Source organism: Cylas formicarius, unplaced genomic scaffold (genome assembly GCF_029955315.1).
Source record: "Cylas formicarius isolate icCylForm1 unplaced genomic scaffold, icCylForm1.1 PGA_scaffold_1__22_contigs__length_36826433, whole genome shotgun sequence".
In the NCBI taxonomy this organism is placed as follows: Eukaryota; Metazoa; Arthropoda; class Insecta; order Coleoptera; family Brentidae; genus Cylas; species Cylas formicarius.
Window position 1 is genome coordinate 23,205,595 of NW_026844264.1, and position 27,125 is coordinate 23,232,719.

The 27,125-nt window shown below is 32.3% G+C and overlaps 1 protein-coding gene across 1 annotated transcript in view; it reads left to right on the forward strand.

Annotated features, from left to right (window-relative positions):
- The window catches only part of LOC132697350 (neural-cadherin-like), a 167,112-nt gene that overhangs the window by 88,016 nt on the left and 51,971 nt on the right, over positions 1 to 27,125 (forward strand). The window contains exon 5 of the mRNA XM_060662780.1: positions 22,704 to 22,841. Within this exon, the coding sequence (XP_060518763.1) occupies positions 22,704 to 22,841 (138 nt within the window). The remainder of the gene's footprint in view (positions 1 to 22,703; positions 22,842 to 27,125) is intronic.

The following is a 27,125-nucleotide window of genomic DNA, read 5'->3' on the forward strand; positions in this document are numbered from 1 at the left end:
ATTTTAGAAGTGTAATTACATATGCCGTGAAAACTTTAAATTGTTTTCGTTAATATAAATATGTTTCGTTTGCTGCTCCATGAATACAAGTGGCATTGAATTTATAATGACACTGTGCACTATGACACTAGCACTTTTTGCCAGATCTGTTACTGTTAAGTAAAGTAATCCTCCCCATCAACATCTTTTTCCTTGCCCATCTTGAGACGCACGAAAACTTCTGGCCCCAACTTCGAGAAAAGTAAATCCCGGGTCACATTCATAACAGGCAAGGGCAGCGAGTTCCGTGTAAACAAGAAAGTTAATTTGCAAGTAAAGCGGCGGCTTCCTTAACTTTTTAGTAAATTTACGATGACGCAAGTGTGGCGAAACATCGAGTGAATAACTTTGATGTTGTGTTCTTTGATAGATTGGGGTTTATGTTAGTGAATGGCGGTTTCCTGCTTAAATTGTTCACAAACTGGGCGCAAACCACTTTAAGTGTATAATTATTTTATTAAACCTCTTGCACTTTATATGTTACCATATGCATTACTTGGATAATCTCAAGTTTTAATTAAAATGGCTTCTTTCTTTGTAATTAGAGTTTTAAAAAGTAATGTTAATACGAGTAGCTCAGTTAAAAGCTTTCAAGAAATTTTTTAGGATCACTTTCTTCTGATTCATTACAGTGCAGACATGTATACGACATTATAACAGGGAGATATGCCTATTGAATTGGAAGAAGAGTGTGCATCTTAAAAGAATCAAAAATTGTTTAATTCTTGGTGACTTAGTTATAGTAGCAAAGAATGAAAAAGACAGTAAAATCAGTACAGCAATATCATTTAAATTTAGTGCCATTTCTAGTGGATGTACTACTCAATCCTAAGACTAGTACTAAAGATTTTGGATTTGGTTGGTTGGGTTTTTTGCCACATTTTAAGAAAACATCATAAGGCCTGAACACCAGTCATTTTTTTTAGGCAAACTAGTGTGTTAATAATTAGAATAAGTAAAATAATAAATACGTTTATTAAAAAACCTATTAGAAAACGCTGCAAACGATTTTTCTGAAATATTTGATTTATTAACGAAAAAATAGCATCATACTGAGCAGTAGAACAAGCGGACGCAGTAAAATGTCTGCCCCATTTCATAACTGATTTATTGGAATATTTAAAATGCTAAACGAGATCATATACGATTATCATTTTCCATCGTTTTTGGATATTATTCATTTGGAGTTCGGAGGCGACACTTATTTACATTTCGCAATCAAAGCGGGAATATATTTCATTTGGGCAATAGATCCAGTTTTTAATTTAAACGAATGAAAAACCGTTTTATTCGCAATATTGCTTTCAACGTATTTTGATGCAACTATAATTTAATTATTTATATATGTCACCCAAATACGTGAACGTTGAATAAATCCTATTTTGCCGAATATATGCATTTCAAAGTTTCATCTTTTATATGGTAACGAACTTATCCAAGCTGACTTCGCTATTGTGTATTATTTAAGTTCAATTTTTATTTTAAATTGTTAATGTTCCGTTGCGATTTTGATTTTTAATTTGTATTCTAGTTAGTTCGTTTCCTTTTGTTTTTGGTTTTGGCATGCCTGTAGTATGAGCTAACACTGGTCGCGTCGGATAGTTTGAACGAAAACTACACAACAGTAGTCGTACACATTAAGGACGTGAATGATTTGCCTCCGAGATTTAACTGTAGCTCATACAGCCGCGATATTCAGGAAGAGATACCCGCGCCGTTTCCATTAATGCAGGTTAGAATTTTGTTGTAGTAGAAAATTGGTATACCTCAGGTAAATTAAAATTACGTGTGGTTCTGCGCCCCGAGGAAAAAAAGTTGAAAAGGACATAAATACGAATCTTTGACAAGCTGCTTGTCGTCTATCGATATAATTTGTGGATCATATTCGTGCGCAGTTGCTCGAAAAGTGTTGAAGTTTACAGCGTTGTCGCTTCTGTACATGGCAACTAATTGCATCTCTTAAATCGTATGGTATAAATCACTTAAACTATTAATGCATTGACTTGAATATTTAGTTGAATTAGTTGAATTTTGAAGCTAATTTGCAAACTAAAAGTTTCTTAATAGAAACACTTTTTTTATACCTCCTTTTCACATTTTTGCTGTCCTATGGAACACTTCGATGAATATGCTAAGAAGATTAGAGTTTTGGAAATATTATCATATAGGAAGTTTGCATTTCTATTTGAAAGTTTTTATGTATGTACTAATTGATGTTTTTTTTTTAATATTTGACTAAAGAAAATTGTCCCACAACGGAAGTTACCAATACTTATAACTTGCACTGTCCGATTTTTTTATTCCACCTAATACCTAATTATACACCGATCTAGTGTTTCGGATATTACTGCACGGGTTTGGGAGCAATCGGATGTTATCGGATATCTAACCTAACGGCTTGAATTTTGACGTTTGTCAACTCTAACAGTTATGTCAGTGGATGTAAAAAAATTAATTAGAACTAAAAGTTCAGATTTTCACGAAATTATATATTTTCACATGACAATTGTTTTGAAAACACCGTGTTTTTATCAAATGTGATATTTACAAACTACCTGCTACTATTTATACCAACAAATGACATTACAACTTTAATTTATGTTGTGAGAATTTAAGTTTAATAATGGAGAGGTATTTAAAACTAACTGATCGTTAAGCAAAAATGTGTTTTTCTGAGTTTAAGTGTGTAGCATAATTATAATATAGACTATTGTTTTTAAACGGTCTTTTATGTTCGTGAATGCGTTTCTTGAAGGATCTACCTGTTTGTCCAATATAAATTTTAGGACAAGATCCGCATTTCAACCTGTAGACACCTGATTTTTAAGATTTTGGACATTTCGTTTCATTGTTTTTTAAAAAATTTCCTATTGTGTTGTTAGTTCTGAAAGCTATTTTTAAACCACATTTTGACAAATGTTTTGAAACTTTTTCACTGTGTTCTCCTATGTATGTAATTGTTTTAAATTGTTCGCGTTCTATATTGCTTTTCGGATAGAGTTTACTGTTGTCTGGATTTGTTTTTTATTTATAATTTTATCGATAATGGACGGATTGTAGCCGTGGTTCAGTAAAATTTGTTTAATGATATTAAGTTCTTTGTTGTAATTTTCTGTTGAGAGTGGCGTATAAGAAATCTGTGTATAATAGAGTGAAATGCAGGCATTTTGTGTGTATAAGGGTGATTTGAGCTGTTATGTATGATTGTGTCCGTGTGTGAAGGTTTATGATAAATGGAAAAATCTAATTTGTTTTGCGTTTTCGTAATAGTTAAGTTTAAAAAATCAATAGAGTTATCCTGTTCAATTTCGATAGTGAACTTTATATGATTATGTAATGAGTTAATGTAATTTAAAAAAGAATTCAATTGCCTGTCCGTTTTAACAAAGCAAGCAAAGACATCATCCACGTATCCATACCACCATAGAAAGCTTTTAATTAAAGGATATTCTAGTATGATATTTTCCAAATTATCCATAAAATTCTAAGCTAACAAAGGAATAAGTGGGTTTCCCATAATCAAACCTTCCTTAGAGATGTAAATCTGTTCATTAAATTCAAAATAATTTTGGTCTAAAGATACTATTATGCAATCTAATAAATCTTGTTTTACCAATGGGTTAACCTGTTTCCAAGTGAGGGTGAAATCTACTAAATCTATCAAATCCATTGGTAGAATACTGGGTAATAAGTTTTGTACATCAAAAGACCATAGTGTTGCGTTAGAAGGGATTTTGATATCTTTAATTTTGTTGATTAATTCAAAAGAAATTTTTATTGCACATTTTGGTTTAAAATCTGTGTGAAACTTTAAAATATTTACTAATTTTGTTGAGAGTTTAACTGCTGGGGCTGTTACATAAGACACGACTGGTCTAATGGGCATATCTTTTTATGTAATTTTTACTAAAGAATATAATTTCGGCGGTTGTGGATTCATAATTGTTAAAAAATACTTGTGTTTGTCACTAAATAGTGTGGAGTTAGTATTTACTTCCTTGACTTGTCTTTGATATAACTCGGTAGGATCGTGTTTGATACATTGGAAAAATTCTGATATAAGAAAATTGTTGGTTTTTGAAATATATTCTGGGAGATCGATAGCTATGACTGTCTTCCCTTTATCTGCACGTGTAAATATTATGTTATTTTCAGAAGCTTTGTTTTTGATAATTTTTACTAGTGGCATTTGAGATATTGCTTGGTGTTTGGTGTTATCTATTAATTGAGAGTTTATTATATTCACCAATACATGTTTGTTTAAATTAGAATCGTTAATTTCCTTAATTGCTAATTCACAGTCGATCCCTAATAAGTCTAATTCTCTATTAATGTTCGAGTGCTGTAAGTGAAAGTTGAAACCTTTTCCAGAAATTCAACGTCATTTTTAGAAATTAATTTGTCTAACTTTAATTTTTTTCTAAGAAACTATTTATGAATGATAGATGAAATGTCTGTTCGATCTCAATAATCACATGTGTCAAATTCTAAGGGATTAAGTCTATGAGACAATGAATGTATTACCTTTACATAAATGTTGTTTGTGTCCCATTTTCTGTACTCGTGTCTTCGTTCTTCCTTCATCCATTTTGTCTGACCTTGGATCTGGGGCTTTCCTTGCAGCAGGACTTCTGTTGTTGGTTTTTAATTTAACAAACTTGAGAAAACTCATATTTTGTAAACATTTGTTAGAAAAACAAATGTTTTGGGAACATATTTGGCAACTTAGAAGCAATTTGAAATACCAAATAGCCAAGGAACCAATTTCAGCTTCTTTCAAAAATTGAACTGAGGTGGCTTTCACTTGATGAAAATCCATTTAACAAAATAAATAAGAACTAAAAGATTTTCATGAAATTATATATTTTCATATAACAATTGTTTCGACAACACCGTGTCTTTATCAAATGTAATATTTACAAACTACCTGCTACTATATATACCGACAAATGACATTAAAACCTTCATTAAATGGATTTTCATCAAGTAAAAGCCAAAATTTTGTTCGGACCGAGAGGCAAATTGGAAATCCAGAAAACACAATAAAATATATTAAATATTTTCAAATCTAATTCCGACCCACGTTTTTCTTTGGGTATTGTAAAGGACGTTAAAATTTAAAACTGTGATAAATCTAATTACGGAACCCGAGGACTTTTATTAGGCCCCGATTTACCAGAAGAATTTATATTAGAATTTGAATTCCAATTTAGACGCAAATTTTTACCTTAGCGAGCGTTTGAAAACCGATTCGTATCAAAATGCGATTCCGCAGGTGAAATTTTCAATTCGTTTTTTCATTTTTGATTGCTGTCATAATTTTAAACTTAACTTATTAACCTTAAATTATTGCCATTTTTTCCTAAAATTTGCACCCGCAATACTTTACAATTAATACGTGACGGTTTGAATTTTTGAAACTACAATAGATGACATTATTTTACCCTAAATTAAGTTACAAAAAAGGATCTTCTTTTTATCATAAGTTTTCATAAGAACTAGTGCATTATAGGGGTGCATTATCACCCCTAGACAAGAAGAGCGTGAATATTTCTCTGTCACAATAGAACCGCCCATCCTCAATATGAGCGTGTACATCATCGATCTTTGTGAGCAGGTGTCTTGACAATGCATTGGAACGTGACGTCGCTCATATTGTAGGCGAATACAGCGCAAACCCCTAAATTATTAATAAGGCTCTATACGTGCAAATTACCGCGCCAAATCAGCACCTATTGGTTTCCAAGTCGACAGGTTAGGCAAACTTCGGAATAAGTATTTAGACTTCCTGATATAATAACCACGATGTTCGAGTTTTGGTTTAAGCCGATTTGTTTTAGATTCATTATCAATATATGTTTGGAAACTGATTTTTTTGAGCTTTAAACTATCGTGAACATATCGAGTGATTTGGATGGTAAGTTGTTTAAAGACTTAAGGCTCAATTAAAACTAACCAAGTTGATTGGCTTTTGATAGAACATATGAAATAACATCAAAACCCTTGGAGGTCGATGTAGGATTATATTTAATCTGTTATCTTCCCCTACCTCACAAAAAAATTAATAAAATAGTACACTATGTAACAACTTTCATAAGCGCCATTATAGTCCTTTAGTGCGAGTGTGTGAGTAGTGAGTAGTAACTGAATTATCAACGTGTTATAATGCTGAAAATAAACCTGTTCACTATTATTATTATTTTATTTTATTCAGAAAAAGGGTGGCTTTAAAACGAATATTATGCTGATTATGGATGATGTTACTACTACGCTACTGCGATACTAAAAATGCAACGTAACGAGCACCGCAGGCAGGTTAAATAAAAGGGTGAGTTATCTGACGATGTGAAACTAAACCAGGAGAGCAAAATTTTAAAAGCTAAATGTGCAGTTTTCCAGATGAAACATTAATATTGCTCGAATCCGGTTAACCCACACACAGTGCAATGTTCGGTGAGTGATTTAAGATCAATAATCGAATTGCTCAGAATACAGACTCGATTCTGAAAAGCAAGCGACATCTTGATACTAAGAAACTAGTATTTTGTTTCCGTAATTTCCAGTACATAATTAGGAAAGTGAGTCACCTAGTACATATGCAGAGCTTATTGTCAAAGAACATCAATAGGTTTAAGAATATATCCATTAGAAAAAAATAGGAAGAGCTCATACCCAAAATTGAACGACAATGCAGATGTTCCGAAAAGAACAAAAAATATTCGTCTCTGGCTGTGTTGACCGTAAAGTTTCATCCTTCGCGCTATCTGCAAGAGGACAAAGAGTGAAACCATGTGTGCTGGCGTGTGTTGCTTTGAAACGAAATCCACACGCTCCCATTAACGACCAGCGACGTAGAGCTGACCCGAGATTATCTACGTGCTTACATGGCAATTAAATTGGTCAAGTAAACGTACGGTCAATTAGAGTTTAGGACTATTTGTTTAATAGTTTGAGGGGACCTCAACATTAATCTGGCTCGCCGTCGCCGGAATTTCACCCTCACCCTCTTCTTCCTTTGTCCGTTAGGAGTGCGCGGATTGTATTATCTCGACTATGCGGCAATTCCGTTGTCGCACGTCAATAAATTGACCTACGCGTTTTCGTGAATATTGTTAACCCCTTCTTCTGCATCGATTGTGTGGCTTGGATTAAACTAGAGAACAAGTATGAATGAGACTAGAAAAACTGTGGACTGAGAAATTGACTACCACAAAGATGCATTTTATTTTCTCTAAGGATAAGGCTTTCTTGAAATGATAAAATTATAAAAATATAACCAAAAAGTACAAATTGTTGTAAATATCATTCATATTAATAAGGTTAAAATTTTAAGAAATTTTATACCGTTTGACAATCTCTGTGCACGTCTATAAATATAGCATTATTCTTGAGCGATTTCCGTCAACGGGAGGCTTCACGATTAAATTTCAACACAAAAACGTATTCCACCAAATTTTTACACTTCTACAAAGATGCAAAAAATCAATTTCAACCACGCCCGACAAAACCCAAAGTGTTATTTTTCCTCACTCTCCCAGGATGCTCAGAAAATGCTTAAATTCGGCCGTATTGTTTCAGTGCGCTTAAACATAAAAAAGGCAATATTTGTGGAAGTTGCTCACTGTCTAAAAAGGTTTTTGACCTCCAGTTTTTTTTTTTGTTTCAATGCAATACTTTCAAGTAATAACATATAACACACTAAAGTGCAAAAATTATGTATTTAAATTTATAAAAAAAGAACTTAATATGCGCGAGGCAGTTTAGTTAAACCAAAACAAAATTATTTAAAATTGTCTAAATATGTATTTATAACAATTATTAATGGACACAAGAGGGATACATGATTTGCTGATTACTTTCCAATGTTTTACGTACTTGGTTGATTGCGAAACGTTTTGTTAACTGCCAAAATTTACGCCAATAAAACTTTGGTATTGAATCGCAATTTAGCGCGATGTGAAATCAACTTAAATGATTAGATTTTCCAACTAATCAAAACCAATATCTAACTTTCGGTTCGCCATTACAAATGCATAATAAAAGTTTCAGAATTCGCTTCCGTTCATGTCGTGGTACGGAAAGTTTTGGTGCATCAATACTATACGACTTCGAGATTCGCATAAGATTTAATATTATAGGATTTCCAATGGAGGCAATTTGTTGATTTGTTGGTTCCTTATTTCGCTTTACATAAAGGTTATCGCATAAAGTGCGATTCTTTAGTGTCAATTGCTCGAGAATCTGGAAAGCAATCATCAAGTGTGGGTTTAAACAAACGACGTGGCTTGCGTATTATAGATGTGATTCAATATTGCCCGCTATACAGGGTTATTCAAGTAAGCAATTTATTAAAAGTTCACTAAGTTGTTAGTTCAACACATTTGCAAAAATGCAAAGCTAATTGTTGCATGGTGCCTTCTACTTTAAAATATTTTAAGTGAGCTTCCACTCCCGAGTTTCACAGCAAACGAGTAATTTGTTGACAAACTGTTTATCCAACAAGTATTCAAAATCGTATTTGATACTTTGCCTAATATCTTGAAAGGTCAAGGTGTCCCGAAAAACCGTCTTAATTACTCACAATTTTAGCATACTGGTCTTTGTGTTAGACACTATTACCACAGATCCGATCCATCCGGATCAGATTGTGTACTTTTAGAGGCGGATTATCAACACTACGTATTAAATATTACCACAAGATTAAATTATCTACTAGCAATCTTCTGCTAGCTAACTGCTTTTGAATATGACAAGAAGACGCGATAGCAGCAGCTATTAATTAGAATAGAGAAAGAAGCTGAAGGAATCTTTTAAAGAGCGGAAACAAAACTTTAAAAAATATAGATTTATTCCCTCCTGACTATATAACTAATTTGATGCGCAAGCACGAGTTTTGGTTAGTTTCCTTCCTTCCTTTCCCAAATATATATTTTTCTATTCTGTTCTATTCTAAAAATAACGTACAGCTATAAGATAGAAACAAGAAACAATATATTATGTGGTAATTTTGGAATTATTTAGCTAATTTAAAGTGTCTGTTGCCATTTACACTACTTCCGGATTCCATTGTTGTTGAACTGAACTTGCTCATGTTTCACCGATTATCCAGTTTTCTTCTTCAGAGCTTAAATGAAACTGTGTCTTTTTTCCTTTCCAAAATATATTGAGGATTGTTTTTGAAATGCAAGAACTGATGATAATACATTCTGAAACAAATTTTTGCAGTCCATGAACATCTGTTGTTGCTTTACCACCAAGCCTTGCTAGCTTCAATCTTGTAATGAAAAAAGAGAATAAGTGGACTCAAATGAAACTAAAATTTAAATAGATTTAAATGACAAATATAGAAGAAAATATTGGATTTTTCAAATTAAAAACCGTAACCTAAATTGCCCTAAAATTACGCTTATTTTTACACGTGTATTTTTTTTTCCATTGCCTGAATCCAATTATATACCTACATGTATTATATAATTATATTATTTCATAGGTTAGGATGATGTCCCTGAATATAGTGCGAATGACAATTTCAAGTTGAAGATCTGATTAAATCAACAAAAGTTATTTTTTAAAAATGCGAATCCAAATTAAAACAGATAACTAATACATAAGTTTCATTAAATAAATTGTTTACAATAAATAACACAAGACTATAGATAGATAATGCACAAGTTTTCAATTTACCAACTAAATATCAATGAGGGGAATCCGGGCAAGAGCTAATTTTATTAAATAGCCGAAATTATCCGCTATTTGATATAATTAAATTTTATTTTGGTATTCGATGTTCAGCTAATTTTGTAATTGAATATACCATATAGGTACGTATTTAATTATTGTATTGCGAGCAGATTTATCTGCCATCCATGTATGTTTCACAATTAAACAGATCTAATTTTTACATCAAATTAAACTTTTTGAATGCCGCATTTTCAGGTACAGGGATTCCCAAAAACAAAAACAAAACTTTTACTCGACGTAATGGCCTTAGTTTAGAATTGCTTAACTTTTCTCTAGCACAATTGGTTAGCTTCGTCTGAGGCGGTTCAACTCCGACACTCACAGTAGAACGTTAGGAGCAATTTCTCACTACATCGACCATTAAACCCGAATAAGTGTTTTATCCTAAACTTATACTTGTTTACGGTCAGGACCTAAGTACAGCTTTCGGTGACAGTGTTTACCTTATTTTTGAAAGGACCTTCCACAGGCTATTGCAATACTATTTACACATCTTCTGGATTTGTTCTAGTTTCAGATAACCTGAAACTGTTTCAGTTAAGCTCGGAAGAAACCAACTGGATGATTGGCGAAACGTCAGCAAGTTCAATTCATCAATAACCGACGCAGGAGGAATACAGAAGATTTATAAATAGTAGTCTTTAGTTCATTTTTTTAACTAAAGTCATAAACATTTACTTTTTAAGAAAGTAATTTGACCAATTTTGTTGCATAGTTAATATAGTTATTCTGAGGCTGTGGGATGCGTCCTCCTTGGAGGTGCCCAAATTCTCAAAATACATTATCGTTGCATACACTTTATTTTATGCATCATGCGCGATGAAAATGATCACTAATTTTTAATAGTCAATATTTTTTAAATTTTATTGTTCCTCATTTTTCTATTAGTATCTTAACTTAAAACGATTGTCAACTTTTATTAACGGAAACTAAATTTCCAACTAAAATAATTTTGTCATAACACTCATGAAATATTAATTATTAATTTTGAAGTTTTTGTGTCTTTAGTGAACCGGATAAAAATTTGAAATCAATTTGTTTGCTTATTTTAAAATTGATTGTAATTCACTTTTTAAATTGTTTTATTTTTCGATACTAAAATTAACAGCACTTCTGTGCGAATAGGTTCAAGTTAATTCTTTTTTGGCACTGCCCTACATTATAACTAGTACTTAGTAGTATTTTAATTTTTGTCACATAATTTATTTTTTCCTTTAAACGATAATACTGGGAAAGTAAATAAACGTGTAAAAAATGTTTTAGTAAACACTGCTATTAACAAACTAAACATTGTTTTACATAGGAGGGAATTGTATTCCTCGTAGGAAACCAATTTTCTTTTATCTACTTGTTTCCAATTCCGATTGATCTTATGTAAAACCTAACGAAACTTTGCTTTCGGGTTTAGAAGACAATGCATCGAAACGCGAACGAAAGTGTTGCATTTAAATGGAAATTTTGATGAGATAAAGCTTTTTTGAACGAGTTACTTCGACATGTTTCTACGCTATCACTAGATATCGGTGTTGTTGTTGAACAGGGTGTATTTGTATTTCCTAAACGTTTGCATAAGTAAAATTTGGCTTAATCGTCATATAGTATAGTAGATATTTGTATCAAAACAAATTGTCGAATTTAAAAATATATTGCTTTATGAACAAGCCTTTAAAGAAATGACGCCAGAAAATATAAGAATAACATTCGAGGGTGTCAACATTTTTACATAAAAAATTTGCTACCATATGGTTCCCCAGACATCTGGTATATACTTTTATTCTCGAACCATTAATGTATTATAAGTAACACTTTTTGTTACCTGCTATGTATAATATGTAAAAATTACTCGTAGCATTTCACTTTTACTCGTTTACGTGCGAAACCAGCCATTTTATCTTATTATGAAAACAACACGTCTTGATAACTTAATACTTTAATAAATTAAATAACGATTATTTTTTCTTCATTTACATCATCTCTCTCAGTTTGTGCGGTTATGTTTTTAAAGGCATTATGGTGGACCCTTACAAAATGATGCCTTACGTCCTATGCCTTTCCCAGGGAATTTGCTCTAAAAGAGAGTGTCGATATGTTTTCAAACAGGGCGACTAAATCATTTTTGCAATAAATTGAATACTTTAATCTGCCTCCCAGATTCCACGGTGTCCACGTAACTAATGCGTAAATGAACCATTGGTTAATTCAAAACGGGCTTTTTTAATTTTGCAGTCTCTTTGTAAACGGTGTGCGCGCTGTAACATAAAGTCGGAGTGTTGTCCGGTGAGCTCTACCGTGCAGTTGCATTCACCGTTAAATTGCAAAATGTCAGAAAATAAAAGGCCCTATTAAAACTCGCTATTTCCCGTCGAAAAAAAAACTTCTTCTCTGTCCGCATATATACGTACAATGCAAATAACTCGACCTTTTTCAGGTGGATGCCGATTAAAAGTTGTCATTGTGTTGTTCAGCTCGGATTACCGGAAAATATGTTTATCGGCCAACGCAATGTCAGAACTTTTGAATTCTACATTTTAATGGACAATGGTGCATTAAATTAACGATTCTATCTGCGAAGATTTGTGGAATACGGACTGCCGTTTTTTATTTCGCTAACCACTGAGCACCATTTATATATTTTTTGTCGCGACTAAATTTTTTCGTTTTTATTAAGATCATTAAAAAAGGCGCGTGGTGAACCATTTTTCCTATTCTTCGCTTCGCATAGCCCTTCATGTTTAGACGTAGTCGGGAACAAAAACACGAATTTACATTCATAATTTACAAAAAACGATATAAAAATAAAAATAAAAACTTATTTTGATTATTTCATTCTTATCAATTTGATGAATCGTATTTCACCATCAAAAATTGTTTTGGAAAAATTGCATAACAAGACTTGAATTTGTCCCAGGGATGTTACACCCAAAACATCCTAAATATTGCTAACAAGAAAGTGTTGTGGCAGGAAACGTATTTAAACGTAAATAACTTGATCATATCAGAGTGCCCATATCTAATTATAATCTCAATTAAGAAACAAAATTAATAATTGTAGTGTGTGTCTGTTTTAACTTCGGAACTAGGCTAAGTTAAACTCAGGGGACTAAACAAGTTATATATGGTTTTCGATATTAGTAATCGGTGTGCCTTACTTTTTTTTGTTATTCTGTTGGTTTTTTTTTCGGATAAGGTTTCGATGTTTCCAAACCTTTTATTGTTATTATTATTATTATTATTATTATTGTTATTATTAGTATTATTATTATTTATTACACTTTATTGTTATTTATACTGACATCTAATCTTCTGTGACACAAAAGTAGGGATAATTAGGCACAGGTATTACTTTACCTAGGTGCCAGATTAGCCATAACGATGTGAGGCATATATTATAGTATACGAGGTTAGCGCCAAAATTTTACGGCCTGACATAGATGCACCTCCAGTATCACTATAAAACTTTGTCTTCTTTTAAATATATATCTCAGTAGGCTGCAAAAAAAAATTGATGTCTTGCGTCAAATGGTTTTTTACTGACAGCATTTTAAATAAGACATGTCCGAAAAAATGTCGCAAATAACGCAAATTGAGTATAGAGTAGTCCTAAACTTTTTGAAAAAAGAAGAAAGGCTGCATATTGTGTACCGTCGAAGTTCTCCTTCGTATTCTGTAGTGAAAGAATGGGCAAAACGTTTTCGAATGGGGCAGGAGTCCCTTGAAGATGATTCAAGAACTGGTCGACCAGTGGAGGTCATAACGGAAGATATTGTTGCGATTGTGGAAGAGGTGGTATTGAGTGATCGACGTTTAAAGGTCCAGGAAATCTCAGAAATTACTAAGCTTTCTGATACAAGTGTTCGTCGAATCCTGCATTATCATTTAGGTATGCATAAGGTTAGTGCAAGATGAGTTCCTAAAAACCTTTCGGCTATTCAAAAACAACACCGTGTCGAGTGTGCGCGGTCTTTTTTGGAACTCTGTGGGTCGGAACCGAAGCCTGTGATAGAAACTATTGTGACGGGAGATGAAACTATGGTTCTCTATTATGACCCTCTATCGAAAAAAGAATCAATGGAGTGGCGTCGTAAGGGTGAAGCACCTCCAAGCAAATTCAGTCTGCCAGTCAACAAAAAAGGTGATGGCCACGATCTTTTGGGATTGTGAAGGAATTCTTTTGATAGATTTTAAAGAAACTAATACCACTGTCAATGGTAAATTTTACGCAACATTATTACATAAATTGCGAGACTGCATACGTATAAAACGTCGAGGAAAACTGACTAGAGGCGTGCGTCTTTTGCACGATAATGCACCTGTCCATACTGCTGGTGTTGCACAAGCTGCCATTTTAAAGTGTGGGTTCCAACAGATAGATCATCCTCCCTATAGTCAGCGACTATTATTTGTTTAGATATTTGAAAAAGGACTTACGTGGACGGCGGTTTAACGACGAAGTTGAGTTAAAAGAGGCTTTTAGCTCATTTTGCAGACAAACCAAAAGAATATTTTTTAAAGCGATTAAGTTGTTAATAAAAAGATGTGATAAATGTATTGAAGTTAAGGAGGATTATATTGAAAAATAATAAAAAATCGTTACTCTACTTTGTTTCTTTCATATTCAGGCTGGGCAATTTTGGCGCTGCCATCGTAAGTGTAAGGTTTGCTGTGTTGTTATGAATAGTTGTCTCGTTACTTCTTCTCTTCACCCCGATGACAAATTGTTGATCAAGTGCGAGTAATTTAAAAATGTTCGCAATAAAGTCTTAAAATCTGCATTTATTGTACATTTTTCAGTAGTAACTTCACCATTTTCCGCCGCGCTCCGTACTCGTACGAATCCGAGATCTCAATTTAAAGTTTGGCTATATAAAGCCGAAGGCGAGAACAGGTGTGTCTAAAAGGCAATTATCTTTTTTGCTCGGATTATAAATAGAATACTTCAGTGAAGTCCGGGTTTCGCTTAATTTCATTAATTAGATTTTCCTGTTTGCGCGGTGCCGAACCGCGCGCCACCACGTGTCAACCCAACAAAGAACCCTAATTTATAAGACACATAAATAAAAAGGAACAAACATTTTTCTTTATGTCCGCTCTCGACGCCGGAGTGTAACAAAATCTAGTTTTTTTTTTTGGAAAAAAATCGTATCATTTCTAATAATTACAGTTTATATTTGAATTTTTCTATAGTTCATTTTAACACTATAAAATACTTAACCTAGGGTCGAAATTTGCCTTTGGCATATTCTAAAAATCCAAACAGTTTCCAAATATTTTAAGAATAAATTATATTTTATAATTTTATTTTTGTCTTTTTTAAGAGGCTGATAAACAATGAATGTTTTCAGCTTGGGAGTTTAGCATACTTAAAACAAGATTGTTTTCGAAAAATCGTTGCTGGGCGGGGCAAGTTCGTAGCGCGTAGCGCGAAGCAGCTTTGTCTTAAAAAAAAACGGTTTCTTGTTCTAGAGGGACACATTGTTTTTCCATCGTGCTCGTGCGGACCACTATTGAACTTTCGCATAATCGATGTAATTTTGTTGTGCATGCATAAAATGACTTTCATGTCTCGCCGAACTTCAAAAGTCACGGCAAACTCTGATAAATGCAAAAATTTCTACAAAAAATAGCGATTTATAATGATATTTTTTGATATATCGCGCACCCTGTATGAGAAAGGAAACCTGAAACTCTCTCTCTCTCTCGAGACATAATTTAGGATACTGTTTAAACCCATGTTTTATAGTTTTTCAGTTACGGCAAAAGTGTCCAAAGTAAAGGTTAAAGTCCTGGTTTCCCCAAGTTTCTGGTATATAAATTTTTCCAATAGAGTAAACGGTTTTCGAGAAAATTACATGATTTTTTTCAAATATATGGAGAAGCGTCTCCATTAGGCGAAAACTGTAAAAACTGTAAATAAATTGTTGGCCTCGATACGGGCTTCCTCACTGTGTAAACCAAATAGCCCTATATTTAATGAGTTTTGATTTACGACTAATAATTTAAAGGCGAAATGAACAATTTTCACGGTTTTTTAGATTTTTGCCTATAATTGGAAAACTCTGTATATAATAAAAAATGCCTGAAATAAAAGTTATGGTCCCAGATCTCTCGCATTTCCTGGTTCACAAATTTTTCAAATCGGGTTAACAGTTTTGGAGATAATTTTTTTCTGAAAGACAAAATATCGCAAAGAAAATTTTTAAAAAATATTTTGCTAGATTTGAGTATGTCTGTTTTCAACAGTTAAAATACGGGTGTATCCGATCGCCGCCATTTTTAAACATCTTTTGCAGCTAGTGGACTGTAAAAAAGGAGCAAAATTTGAAGTGCCTAGATCAAACAATTCGAGAATTATTGAATTAAATCCCGTTCCACAGAGAACGGCGAACGGATAAACAGAAAAAAATAATTTTTTCGGCGATCATCGATCATCGATCATCGATTTTTTGTAAGTAACTAGACACGCAATAACTTTATTTTCTTATTTTATTCTCATATAAACCACAGAGAGTCCAAAGTTGAAAAATTTGTGAAGCACGAAGAAGTCTGTTAATGTATCCGCGAATTAATTAAATTTATAGAACTTTAAAAATATAATCCCAATTACGGTACTTACAAGTAAATGCAGTTCAAAACTTTTCTAGTTAAACCTTATGTCTGAAATAGTTAAAACATGTAAATACATGCCTTTCATTCTAGTTTTCAAGTTGTCTCCTACTAAATATTACCAATTTTATTAGAAAACAGGTAGAAACGTAGAATAAATTAATAGACATTCAAGATTTGAATTTGTCTTTCATTAATTAATTGATACCCATCATGTACCTACGATAAACTTATTCAAAGGTGCAAAAATACTTCTTGTAAATAACCAAAAACCCTGCAATTCTTAGCTTGCACGATGTAGTTTTTGACTTAGCCAGATTGAGAGTTTCAATAACAGTAATAAGAAAGCTTAAACAGTATCATTCGCAGTAAACATAATTAGACTAGCTGGTTGTGTATATAACAGAATATCTTAATTTTGGACATCATACCAATATATCTCATATAACTAAAGTAAGATTAATATTTGAAAACATATAATATGGAAAACCAATATGCAGTTAATAAACCAACTATTGAAGATTTTGGTTAGTTACCTTTAGCGTGCTTTTGATTTCTCGAATAAAGCAAATAGTTCCTATAAAATCCTCAAATAATTTAAGATTTAAACGTTGGGTTATGGTTCAAAATCCAGAGAACAAGTAAGCAAAAAATGCAAAAAAAATTAAATCTAATGACGTATTAGAATCAAAACGTAAATATGACTCCAACAGCGTTTATTTTAGCGTGCGAATAACGATAAACTCGGTCTTAGCAGATTCGACAGAAAACGCGACATAAACCGAATAAAGGTCAGAATAACAAACGGGTCGCCTGTAAATTTAGACTAAAGGCTAAAAATGTCGAGTATCTGTGACCGAAAAGCAATAAACCCCCGGATTTACTACCCAAAATTATCATAAACGCTTTGGTATGCAGATTTTCGTTTCAACGGCGTACAGCGAATGGTTATAATTTGATTGGTCGGCCGTATAGCCAGTACAACTGTTAATTCGTGATCCGTTGTCAAAGGGCCCGATGCAAATGAATTCCGAATTACTAATAACTCCATGGAGCAATCCGCGGGGCCCAAGGCAAACCATGCGAAATTTTCTAACCAATTTGTTATTGACAAGAATTAATTAAATTTCGTAAATTATTAAAATTCAAACTCAACCTCAAAGCACCATTGTAGCTATTCCTACAAGTTATACAACTGGATATACAAGAAACAAGAGAAGATAATGACGTGAATTCCAGTCTGGGTTATGAACGTTCTACTGACCCAGTGACGCCATTAAAATTAAAAGAGAACACAATTACAAAACTTGTACCGCAACCAAATATTAGCTTCGCGATGCAGTTGTATTTTTAGCGAATTTTAGCAGGAGAGTGCTCGTTTGAGAACACCTTCCTACATATGGCTACCAATGTATTTTATTTGCGTAAATAAATACGCCATTATTATTAAGCAATAAATGTTGGAATATACAATATACAGACACCAAGACCTGGCGTAGAGTAAGACGGAAGTATTCTTTCTTCCTTACTGTTCAAGCTATCGGGCTATCAATGCATTCAAAAATATGAAACGGTTCCTGCTTAAAAGATTTAAACAACCCTGAATCATGGGAAGCAACATATTCTCAATTGAAAAAGGCATGATTAGAAAGAAGCATTTAAGAGCAAGCGACAAATGAGATATGTTATATCTATATAACTGCTAGCAAGAAAGTTCCAAGAAGACTTAAAAAAAAAGTGGTAATACAGGGAAAGGGAAAGGTCGTGGAAATCGCAGCGTAAGCAGTAAACACATTTTTACCACCAAATAATAGAGACGAAAAAGATCAACAAATTAATTATTCACTTGTTCTCATTTAGACGCACAATTTAATATAGATCCTAACCATAAAGTAAATAATCGAATTACTCTAAAAACATATAAACTATAAAGAAATAGTACACTACCGATCTTTCTGATGAACTTCTAGAAAAATATTTATGGCACAACATTAGTTGGTAAGGAAAATTACACAGCTCAACAATTAACTTTTCGGAAACAACAATCTTTTTTTGTGCAGCCAAAATGCAGCCGTGACGGCACAATATCGTGGTTGATTTCATTTTAATTCGGATTTTAAGTTATCAAACTATGATATTAATATATATTATCATGTAATGATAACACACGGGTATTAAAGTAACTTAAAACTCTAAAAACTGACTGACTAATGGTACTAAACTAAAAATATTGTTCTCTGTTATAGCATTTTAGCGATTTTGATTTTCCGCATTTAGCACTTAAATGCTCGATTGCTAATTGCCCCTTTCTTCAGACAAATTAATTTCGTTATACAAATTAAAATCTTTTCAAATAACAACTTCGTAATTTTCGTCGATTCAGAAACTGCGAATTTATTTTCCTTGCAATCCTCATTTTCCATTCAGAAAGCGTAAAAATTTATGTGTTTGTTTCAAGACTAAGAAGCGTGGCAAAAAGGGGGTTGGTTGCACTAAAGAGCGAATATTAATTTTCGAGTTTTCACTGGAATGAACACATTTAATAACATCGATTTTTGGGCGAACAGCAAATTTTAAATTAAAATATTGTAATTTTTTGTAACGTAATATCGTTTTGTATATTTTCGCTGTTAAAAAATAATAACTACAATCTTGCTTAAAATTCTGATTATGTGAAAACTGGTTTCTGAGATCATATTAGCTTAGTGTACCCACAATACCAAGAAAAATTAGGAGAACCATGAAACAACATTAACTCTAAATACCAGTAAGTTTTAATTATAACTATCGAAATACTACCGTTGAGCCAATTTAACGAAAGGTTCGACTGCGAATAGAAAACCACCCTAAACAGCAACTAAAATTGCCTATTTCGTAAGTTTTAAAGGGTGGTAAATTCAAAAGCAATATTGACAACTAATTTTACTAACACTAAATGAATAATATTAAAAGAAAAATCTTAGTACATTAACAGACTAACTGGTTTTTTTTTCTCCAAAAAGAGGCTACGTATTTTTTTTCTTCAGGAAAATTCGTTTTACACCCCATATGGACGCCGTTCATATCAATTAGAAAGAAATAGTGAAAGAAATGTATTAACCAATCACGTAAGTTTTACAATTCAACAAATCATAAATCAGCACATAACACAAGCCCATTGACTTTAAATAAATTTAAATAAAATAAAATTAAATTAAATAAATTTAAATGAATTTGACAAACACAAATAAACTCCAAGTTATAATACAAGTGTTGAAAAGCGTGTAGTGTTTTTCATAAAACTCTTTCCACTGATATACAACGTGTTTTCTAATTGAATGTCAATAATGAAGGCGGCGATTTTTGGGTCCATTTTAAAAAGAAAACTTCATATGAACATATATCCCAAACGTCTTAACTTTTGAAATACAGGGTGGTAAATTTTCAAAAATAAAATATTTTGTTTATATCTGTAATACCACTTTAGATATTTTAATGAAACTTTACACACATATACTATGTATCAAGAGGCGTTATTTAGTATACCACAATTTTTTTTAAATACAAACAACAGTAGCGGGCATACGGAATTTCGCCTGTCTGTTTTGGTAGATATTGATGGTACGCTTTAAAATAAAAATCATTCTTACAATCTCCAATCATTTATAAAGAATTTTAATTTCTTAAGTTTTTTCAATCCGATATAGGCCTTTCACTTTAGAATAAAAACTAATTTCGATATTGTTATGACCATGCAGAGAAGAGAAGAAATAAATTTCCTAAGAAATGATTAGGGATCAGTGGCGTGCCATCAACGTCTGCCAGGTGAAGTTCCGTCCGCCACTGGTGTATTAAAAAAAAAGTGTTGTTGAACACACATTTAAATTGTTTGTGTAGATATATAATCGCCTCTTAAAATATATGGGGTCATATAAACATAAGATGTAAGCCGTCAAAGAAGAAAATATTTGCTATTGATGTTATAAGAGGAAGGGGGCACATGATAAAAAATATTAATAAATTTGTAAAATATTTTGCAAGGAATTATATGAAATGTACAATAATAATCCATTTTTTTTTGCAAAAATATTTCAAATCTTTCTTAAAATCCACATTATTTATTATAACATACGAAGAACACATACGAAAATCAACTGCATTTGGATGGGAGTCATCATCATTTCAAACAACTTTGACATTAATGAAGAAGAAAAAACATATTGGTTTCTGATTTACGTGTATTAGAACAATAACAGCACTGTCAAAGTGTGAAGAAGCCGTCACAGTAATGTAAGAATAAAGCACGAGAAAATAAATATCAGTATCGTGACAAAAAAACTATTGCCTTACAATTAAATCGACTTTTCGTTAAAGCTAAAAAGGCTTTATTTGAAGAAAGAAATAGTGTAAATACTATCAATAATTACATCCTTGAGATTGATAAGATAAGATTGACGTTTGTCAGAATTCACAAACATCAATATACTATCCGTGGTTAAAATCTGCCGAAAACATTTAATTGCTCCCAAATCTCCGGTGTCGGGTGATGATAAATCGAACTTGCTGACGTTTTGCCAACCATTCTGTTGCTTTCTTCAGAGCTTAACGACAAAACATTTGATTGTGAATTTAATGCAAGACTAAAGCTAAAATTCAATTGAAGCCATTTATTTCTCCTTGGTTTTTGAACGGCACAATACTATGAGAAAGATTTTATTTCTCGCATTAAAAAAAAAAACGCTAGTATAAATTTTCGCCCGCAGCATCGGCAATACGATTAGCAACTTCGGTAACTTCATTCAAGCAGTGATCGAGGATTTTGGAAATGTTCGCAATAATGAAATTTTGCGTGGTAATAAAATTACGTCCCAATAAGCGATCTCTAAGCGGAAATCGATCATTTTAGCTTGTTCTACCGGCTTATAATAATGTTCTATCTTCGTGAAACTTTACAAGTATACTAAGATGCTCTCAGGACAAGTCGGTCTTAATAAACTTCTCTTAATTAGAAAATTAGAACTGCCATTAATATTTCTTTATTTGTTCATTTTTATATTAACGTATACTACCATCCGATTTCATATAACATATAGTAAAATAAACCGTAATAAAATTATACGGGTTGACCTAAAAAAACAGTTCATTAAATGCGAAACATCCGAGTGTATCCAATTTTGCAGGATCCCGTAGTAAACTCCCGATCTTTAAAACGGATATACTCGAAATTTGCAACAATGTGTTGTTTAAAATAGACCCATAAACTCGCGTGTATACGGTTTAGCGATTCGGTGAATATTCAGTTTACTTTTTCTACTTTTTGCGAAAGTTTTATATTTCAAGCACGTAGTACGAGTCTAGCAGGAATCCGGCAAACGCGATTTATCAAACTTCCTAGAATACTTATTTTTTACGCTTTGAACTTCAGTTCGTCCTCGAACGAAGAATTAGCAGAAAATATAATAAAATATTTTAATATCGGATAAATTAATCTGCGCAAATGTAGTACGTTATTAATCGGGCTCTATTTTCATTTTTATTTTTTTTATTAATGATATTTAAAAGGATTATTGGAAAATGCATAATAAGAAGGTAAATAGTCTAGCAGAGTTGTGAAAATTATTAATTAGTTCTTGGATCGTTAACAATATTCGTTGAAGCATGCACCATTAATACTTTTCTATAGGATGTAGCATAAAAATATAATTTTCAAGATAGAAATATTCAGGAAACACCGATAGAAACATTAGGATTATTTCGATTTGTAAGCAAACATAAAAAATTAATATTCTAATATTCTCCTAATATGTGCTTAATGTAATGTAATATGTTCCATATTACATTATAAGTCTAATTTAAATATGAAAATATTAATTAGAGTGAATTAAAACAGAAGCGACAAAACTGTGGACATCGTTTAAATCCAATCTGTGAGTGATAATACACTCATAATTCAAAACAAATAGGCATAATGTTTTTTTTTAAAATAAAATAACTTAAACTTGAGTCAATTACTGTTACATTATTTAGAAATGATAAAGTTTTCCTGAATGGCTGGCACTGTAGGCTTTGGACATCGTTTAAATTTGAATTGATCACATAGTCTTTTAAAAACCTAAAACAATTAAGGTCGGCAAAGAAATTATACAATTTTCGGTCCTGTATCTGCCAAAGTTTAATGTTAAAGGTCTTTTTTGTATGAATATCGTATATTATCTAGTCATTAGAAAACTACAAAAATGCATGCAACACTATGTAGTGTAGTAGCTTTTTTTTTATTTGTTAAATGCATGATACTTTTGCCAAAAACTATTAGCAAATTATGACAAACTATTTCTCATTAGGTGACAGCGACCGATGGCGACAAAGACAGACCACAGAATATTGTCTACTTCTTGACCGGTCAAGGAATTGATCCGGATAACCCTGCGAATAGCAAATTTGACATCAACCGAACCACCGGTGAAATATTCGTCTTGAAGGTAAGTGCTGCTTTTCGGTATTCTAGCTAACGTAATGATTTTCTAAAAAAAATATATATTTTTTTAACGCCAGATGTCAATGTAAAAGTTAACAAATTTTAAAAAGTGTACTTTGTTAAGTTCTTTAGAACTTTACTTAGCGGAATTATTCAGTATATATAAACCCTAAGGAAAACATATATATTCGGAAATGACAATTACTTTTTTATTTACATTGACTATCAGTATTTTCCACGTCTTTTTCCTTACATGTCTGAGGATCCTCAGTTTTAAAGTTCGTTAAAGATATTTTTTTTTCAAAACTGAGCTGGTTTGTTTAAAATGTGACGACAATGTTCTGTTCCACACCTCTTCGTCGATGTTTTGTGTAATCTACAAATAAACATTATACAATATTATTCATTTAGAATTATAAAATAAATGTACATCGTACTTTTCAAAAGCATTTTATTCTTTGTATTGAAAAAATATTTTACATTTTTTATAACTATAGAGTTAAGACACTCGAAACTTGTTGACCGTTCGATTATAAAGCCAAAAGGAACGTACTCTTTTATATATTGACGTTTGTTCGAAAGTAACGACCATTTCCGCGTGAGCGAAAAGGAAACCACCGAGCAAAAGTTACATACGTCGATATCAGCTGAAAGGCGTTTTATCAGCTTGTTTTTGTTGTTGAAATGAACCCGTTAGAGAAGAGCCGCCGCCCTATTTCGGATGGACTGGTTAAAAGAAAATGAGATTTTCGACCGTAAAAACGATCTGAAGAACTTCCATATGGCACACGCGTTCGAGGCAATGTCCTGGAAAATTTCATAAAAGAGCCAATGATCGTGAAGTTATAAAGGTCAAAAGGATGTCAGTCTCATATCGTGGACTCCTGGGTATGTTTACTTTGCGTAAATTGTGTTGTAGTATGTCATCGACATAAGAGGTGATCATATATGAGACCCTTTTATATGGTTAAATAATTTAATTTATTTGATAGACAATCTTAATTACGCAGAAACCTGAATCTGAATCTTAATGTTGAAAAACAACAACAAAATGGTAAATTTGTTCAACAAACAAAAAGTGTATTGCAAAAAATAATGCCCACTGAGATTAAAAAAACTCGTTCTAACAAAAATGAAGAAGGATATTCTTCAATTATCAACATGCAAATTTAGTCCTCTGGATAATTTGCTGCGTTTAAACATTCTGCATGTGTAAGGCAAACATCAGATCTTGAGATATAAATAAACTCACCCAGGAGGATGGTGGTTGAACATCCGGTCTCAATTTTATTCGGCTAAAATTATCATATTATATCATATCATATAATCATTATTATCATGCAGTTGCAAAAGTATTAATCTTTAAAGTTTCACACCAAATATACGCCCAAACCGAAAGTGATAGCTAACAGAAAATATTCGAATGGTAAAAATAAAGTGAATTGTATTTTAATTTAAATTCTCAATTCTGGACTTTTACACCAAAAATAAATCCCAAAGTACACAGTTCAGATTTTAATCACGTCGCTATGTGGATAATTTTTTAAACCATCGATGTTTGTTTAACCCTCGACTCAACTGAATATACCAAGTTGTTTTGCTTGAACAATGTTCCTATTCCTTCGGTTAGAAAAGGCAATTAGACCGAGTTTTAATATAACTATCGTCCCGGTTTTATTTGTCTTTATCGTCGCGATTGTATTCGGATTCATAATTAAATTTTAATTAAGAATTAAACTTTGTATCGTATTTAATGTTATTGTTATTAAGAATTACATCGTCTTTAATTAAAATCTTGAGGACCCCGAACCGATGTAAAGTTTCCTCTTATTCTCTTCTATTTTGTCTCGTTTTGTTGGGGGAATTTTATTTTTGGGCATATTTTAAGTTGTCTACTGTTTGAATACTAACTATACGTATGCTATATACGTTATACCGTTATATAAATATATACCGGGTGTCTAAAAAGTATAGTTTAGTTTTAATTTAGTGTCGATAATAACCATCACATATTAAGTAGCAAGTTTGATAAACTAAAACTACTAAACTAAATATTACTAATATAACTAAAATATACTAATTTTCTACTTCCGTCTGTAAAATACCCAATTACACACCGATCTAGCGTGCAGGAATCGTCAATTTATCACGTCAGTTTGGTTTCCCATGGATCTGAGCCGCGATTGTACCATTTTCAAATATCCATGTCTCATCACTACAAACAAAACGATATTGAAGGTTAGGGGACCTGCTTTTTCTTGCTTCTACAATTTTAAAAATTTAATCCTCTTAAAAGCTCTATCCATGGATGCTTTTTCTTCCAATTACAGTCATTTTCTTTAAATAAACAACTTAACGAGCAATTCCAAATGTTAAATTAACAACATAACGTTTTAAAATTGTGTTTATTCCGTTGTTTATATGACATATCCAATAAAAAAAAAATCTCTCTCTGTCTAACGTAGACAGTTAAAAAGAGACAACAATAGCAGAACCAATCGGAACAATAAACGAATAGGTTTAATGGCAACTAGTAAATATTTTGTTATTATGCAACGCGTTTGCTATCTCACTCGTTTATTAAACGCTCCGCTAGTGCCAAATAACTTGTTGTATAAGATACTATTAATAAACGAGTGACTTAAAAAGTTTACGGAACGTGTTGCATACATTTTCGCAAAACAACACGAATACCTTCACTGACATGCCTGTCAGAATTGACAATCGTCAAAATTCAAGGAGGATTACTCCCAAACCCGTGCAATAAAATCCCGGAAATGTCCAAAGTGGCTCGGATCCATGGGAAAAGAAACTGAAGTGGTAAACTGACGCTTCCCGCACGCTAGATCGGTATGTAATTAAGCATTCTACAGACGGAAGTAGAAAAAAGAAATTAAAACACTCGATAATAGATATGTTTTTTTTTCCTGATTTTCTAGTCGTCGATTTATAACATTCATTCCGCGTCGTTTTCGTAAACATCATAAAATAGGGAAGTGGCGCTTCAATTCGGATAGCAAACCGGCGCTTTTTATCCGTGTTCGCAGAAGCAGCAATAAATTCCCGGGAAACAACGAAACCTAGTCGCGCTGGCAACAGCCGAGACAAAAACAAACGACCGTCGCTTTTTTTTTCGATAAATTTATCGGTATTTTCCGAATCGACATAAACGTTCTGAAAGAACAAACAAATTCGACGAAATCTGGCAATTAAAAATTTGCTTGTAAACTGCAAGAGTTCATTCAAATCAGCAAATAAATAAAACGCAAAAATCTGTGTAATTGCACTGCTTGTGTAAACACATAATTATCCAAAAGCTCTCAATCGGATAGAGGTCTTAACGAACTTTATTTTCGGTAAACAAATATTGATACCTGAGATATTGAGTTAATACTATTCTAATTTGTGAAACACAAATATGTGTCAAGGAATAAGGAGAAAAAGCAGCAGCACAAATTTGTCCACTTATCATATCGTTACGCGTGATCAGTTAAAAAAAAACTGAAAAGCAAATGAATGAACGTAACGTTTTGAACATAGGAGTTAACACAATTAAATTGAACAAAAAATGTTCAGATTTTCAAATTTATACATTTATAAAGTCACAGTGTTGCCGAAACAGCTGTCATAAACTAATCAATAAATAATAGAGGAAATTTAAACATTTTTTCACTCATTGTTAAAATCATCACCAGAAAGGCTGATGAAACTCAAAATATTTAAATCAATTAAATGGTTAAATAGATTAAAATTCAAATATTATGAAAACATACAAGGGAAAATGTCTCAAGGTAAAATTTTACCATTTACCAAATTTTATTATTTTTTTAATTTTATCACTATAGCGCTCCATGGCGGTACAGACTTCAATATAATTTTCAGCTATATCTCTCGTCCGCGTTACCAGTCTCTGGTCTGCGTGATTTGATTAATTGAATTTTTTACAATATTTTTATTCGTTTTCTGAATTCAATATTTCAACCAAAAAAAAAACAACCAAAATAGAAATCTTAACTGTCAATTGTAAAATTGTCACCAATCACCAATATTTGATTGTAGCAACAATAACAAAATAGAATTGACACGCTGACCACGTTTCGAAAATAAATTTCGCCTTTCATGAGGACAACAAAAGTGAAAAATCCAAATGCTTCAATAGAATTTTTGCAATATTCAAAATATTACAGACTAAAACCAAATTACTTTTTTTGTTGTTTGGTCTCATTAATTCAGTAAAAAAAAAAACGATTAAAAAAATTAAAAATTGCACGGAATCGGGACTTGATGA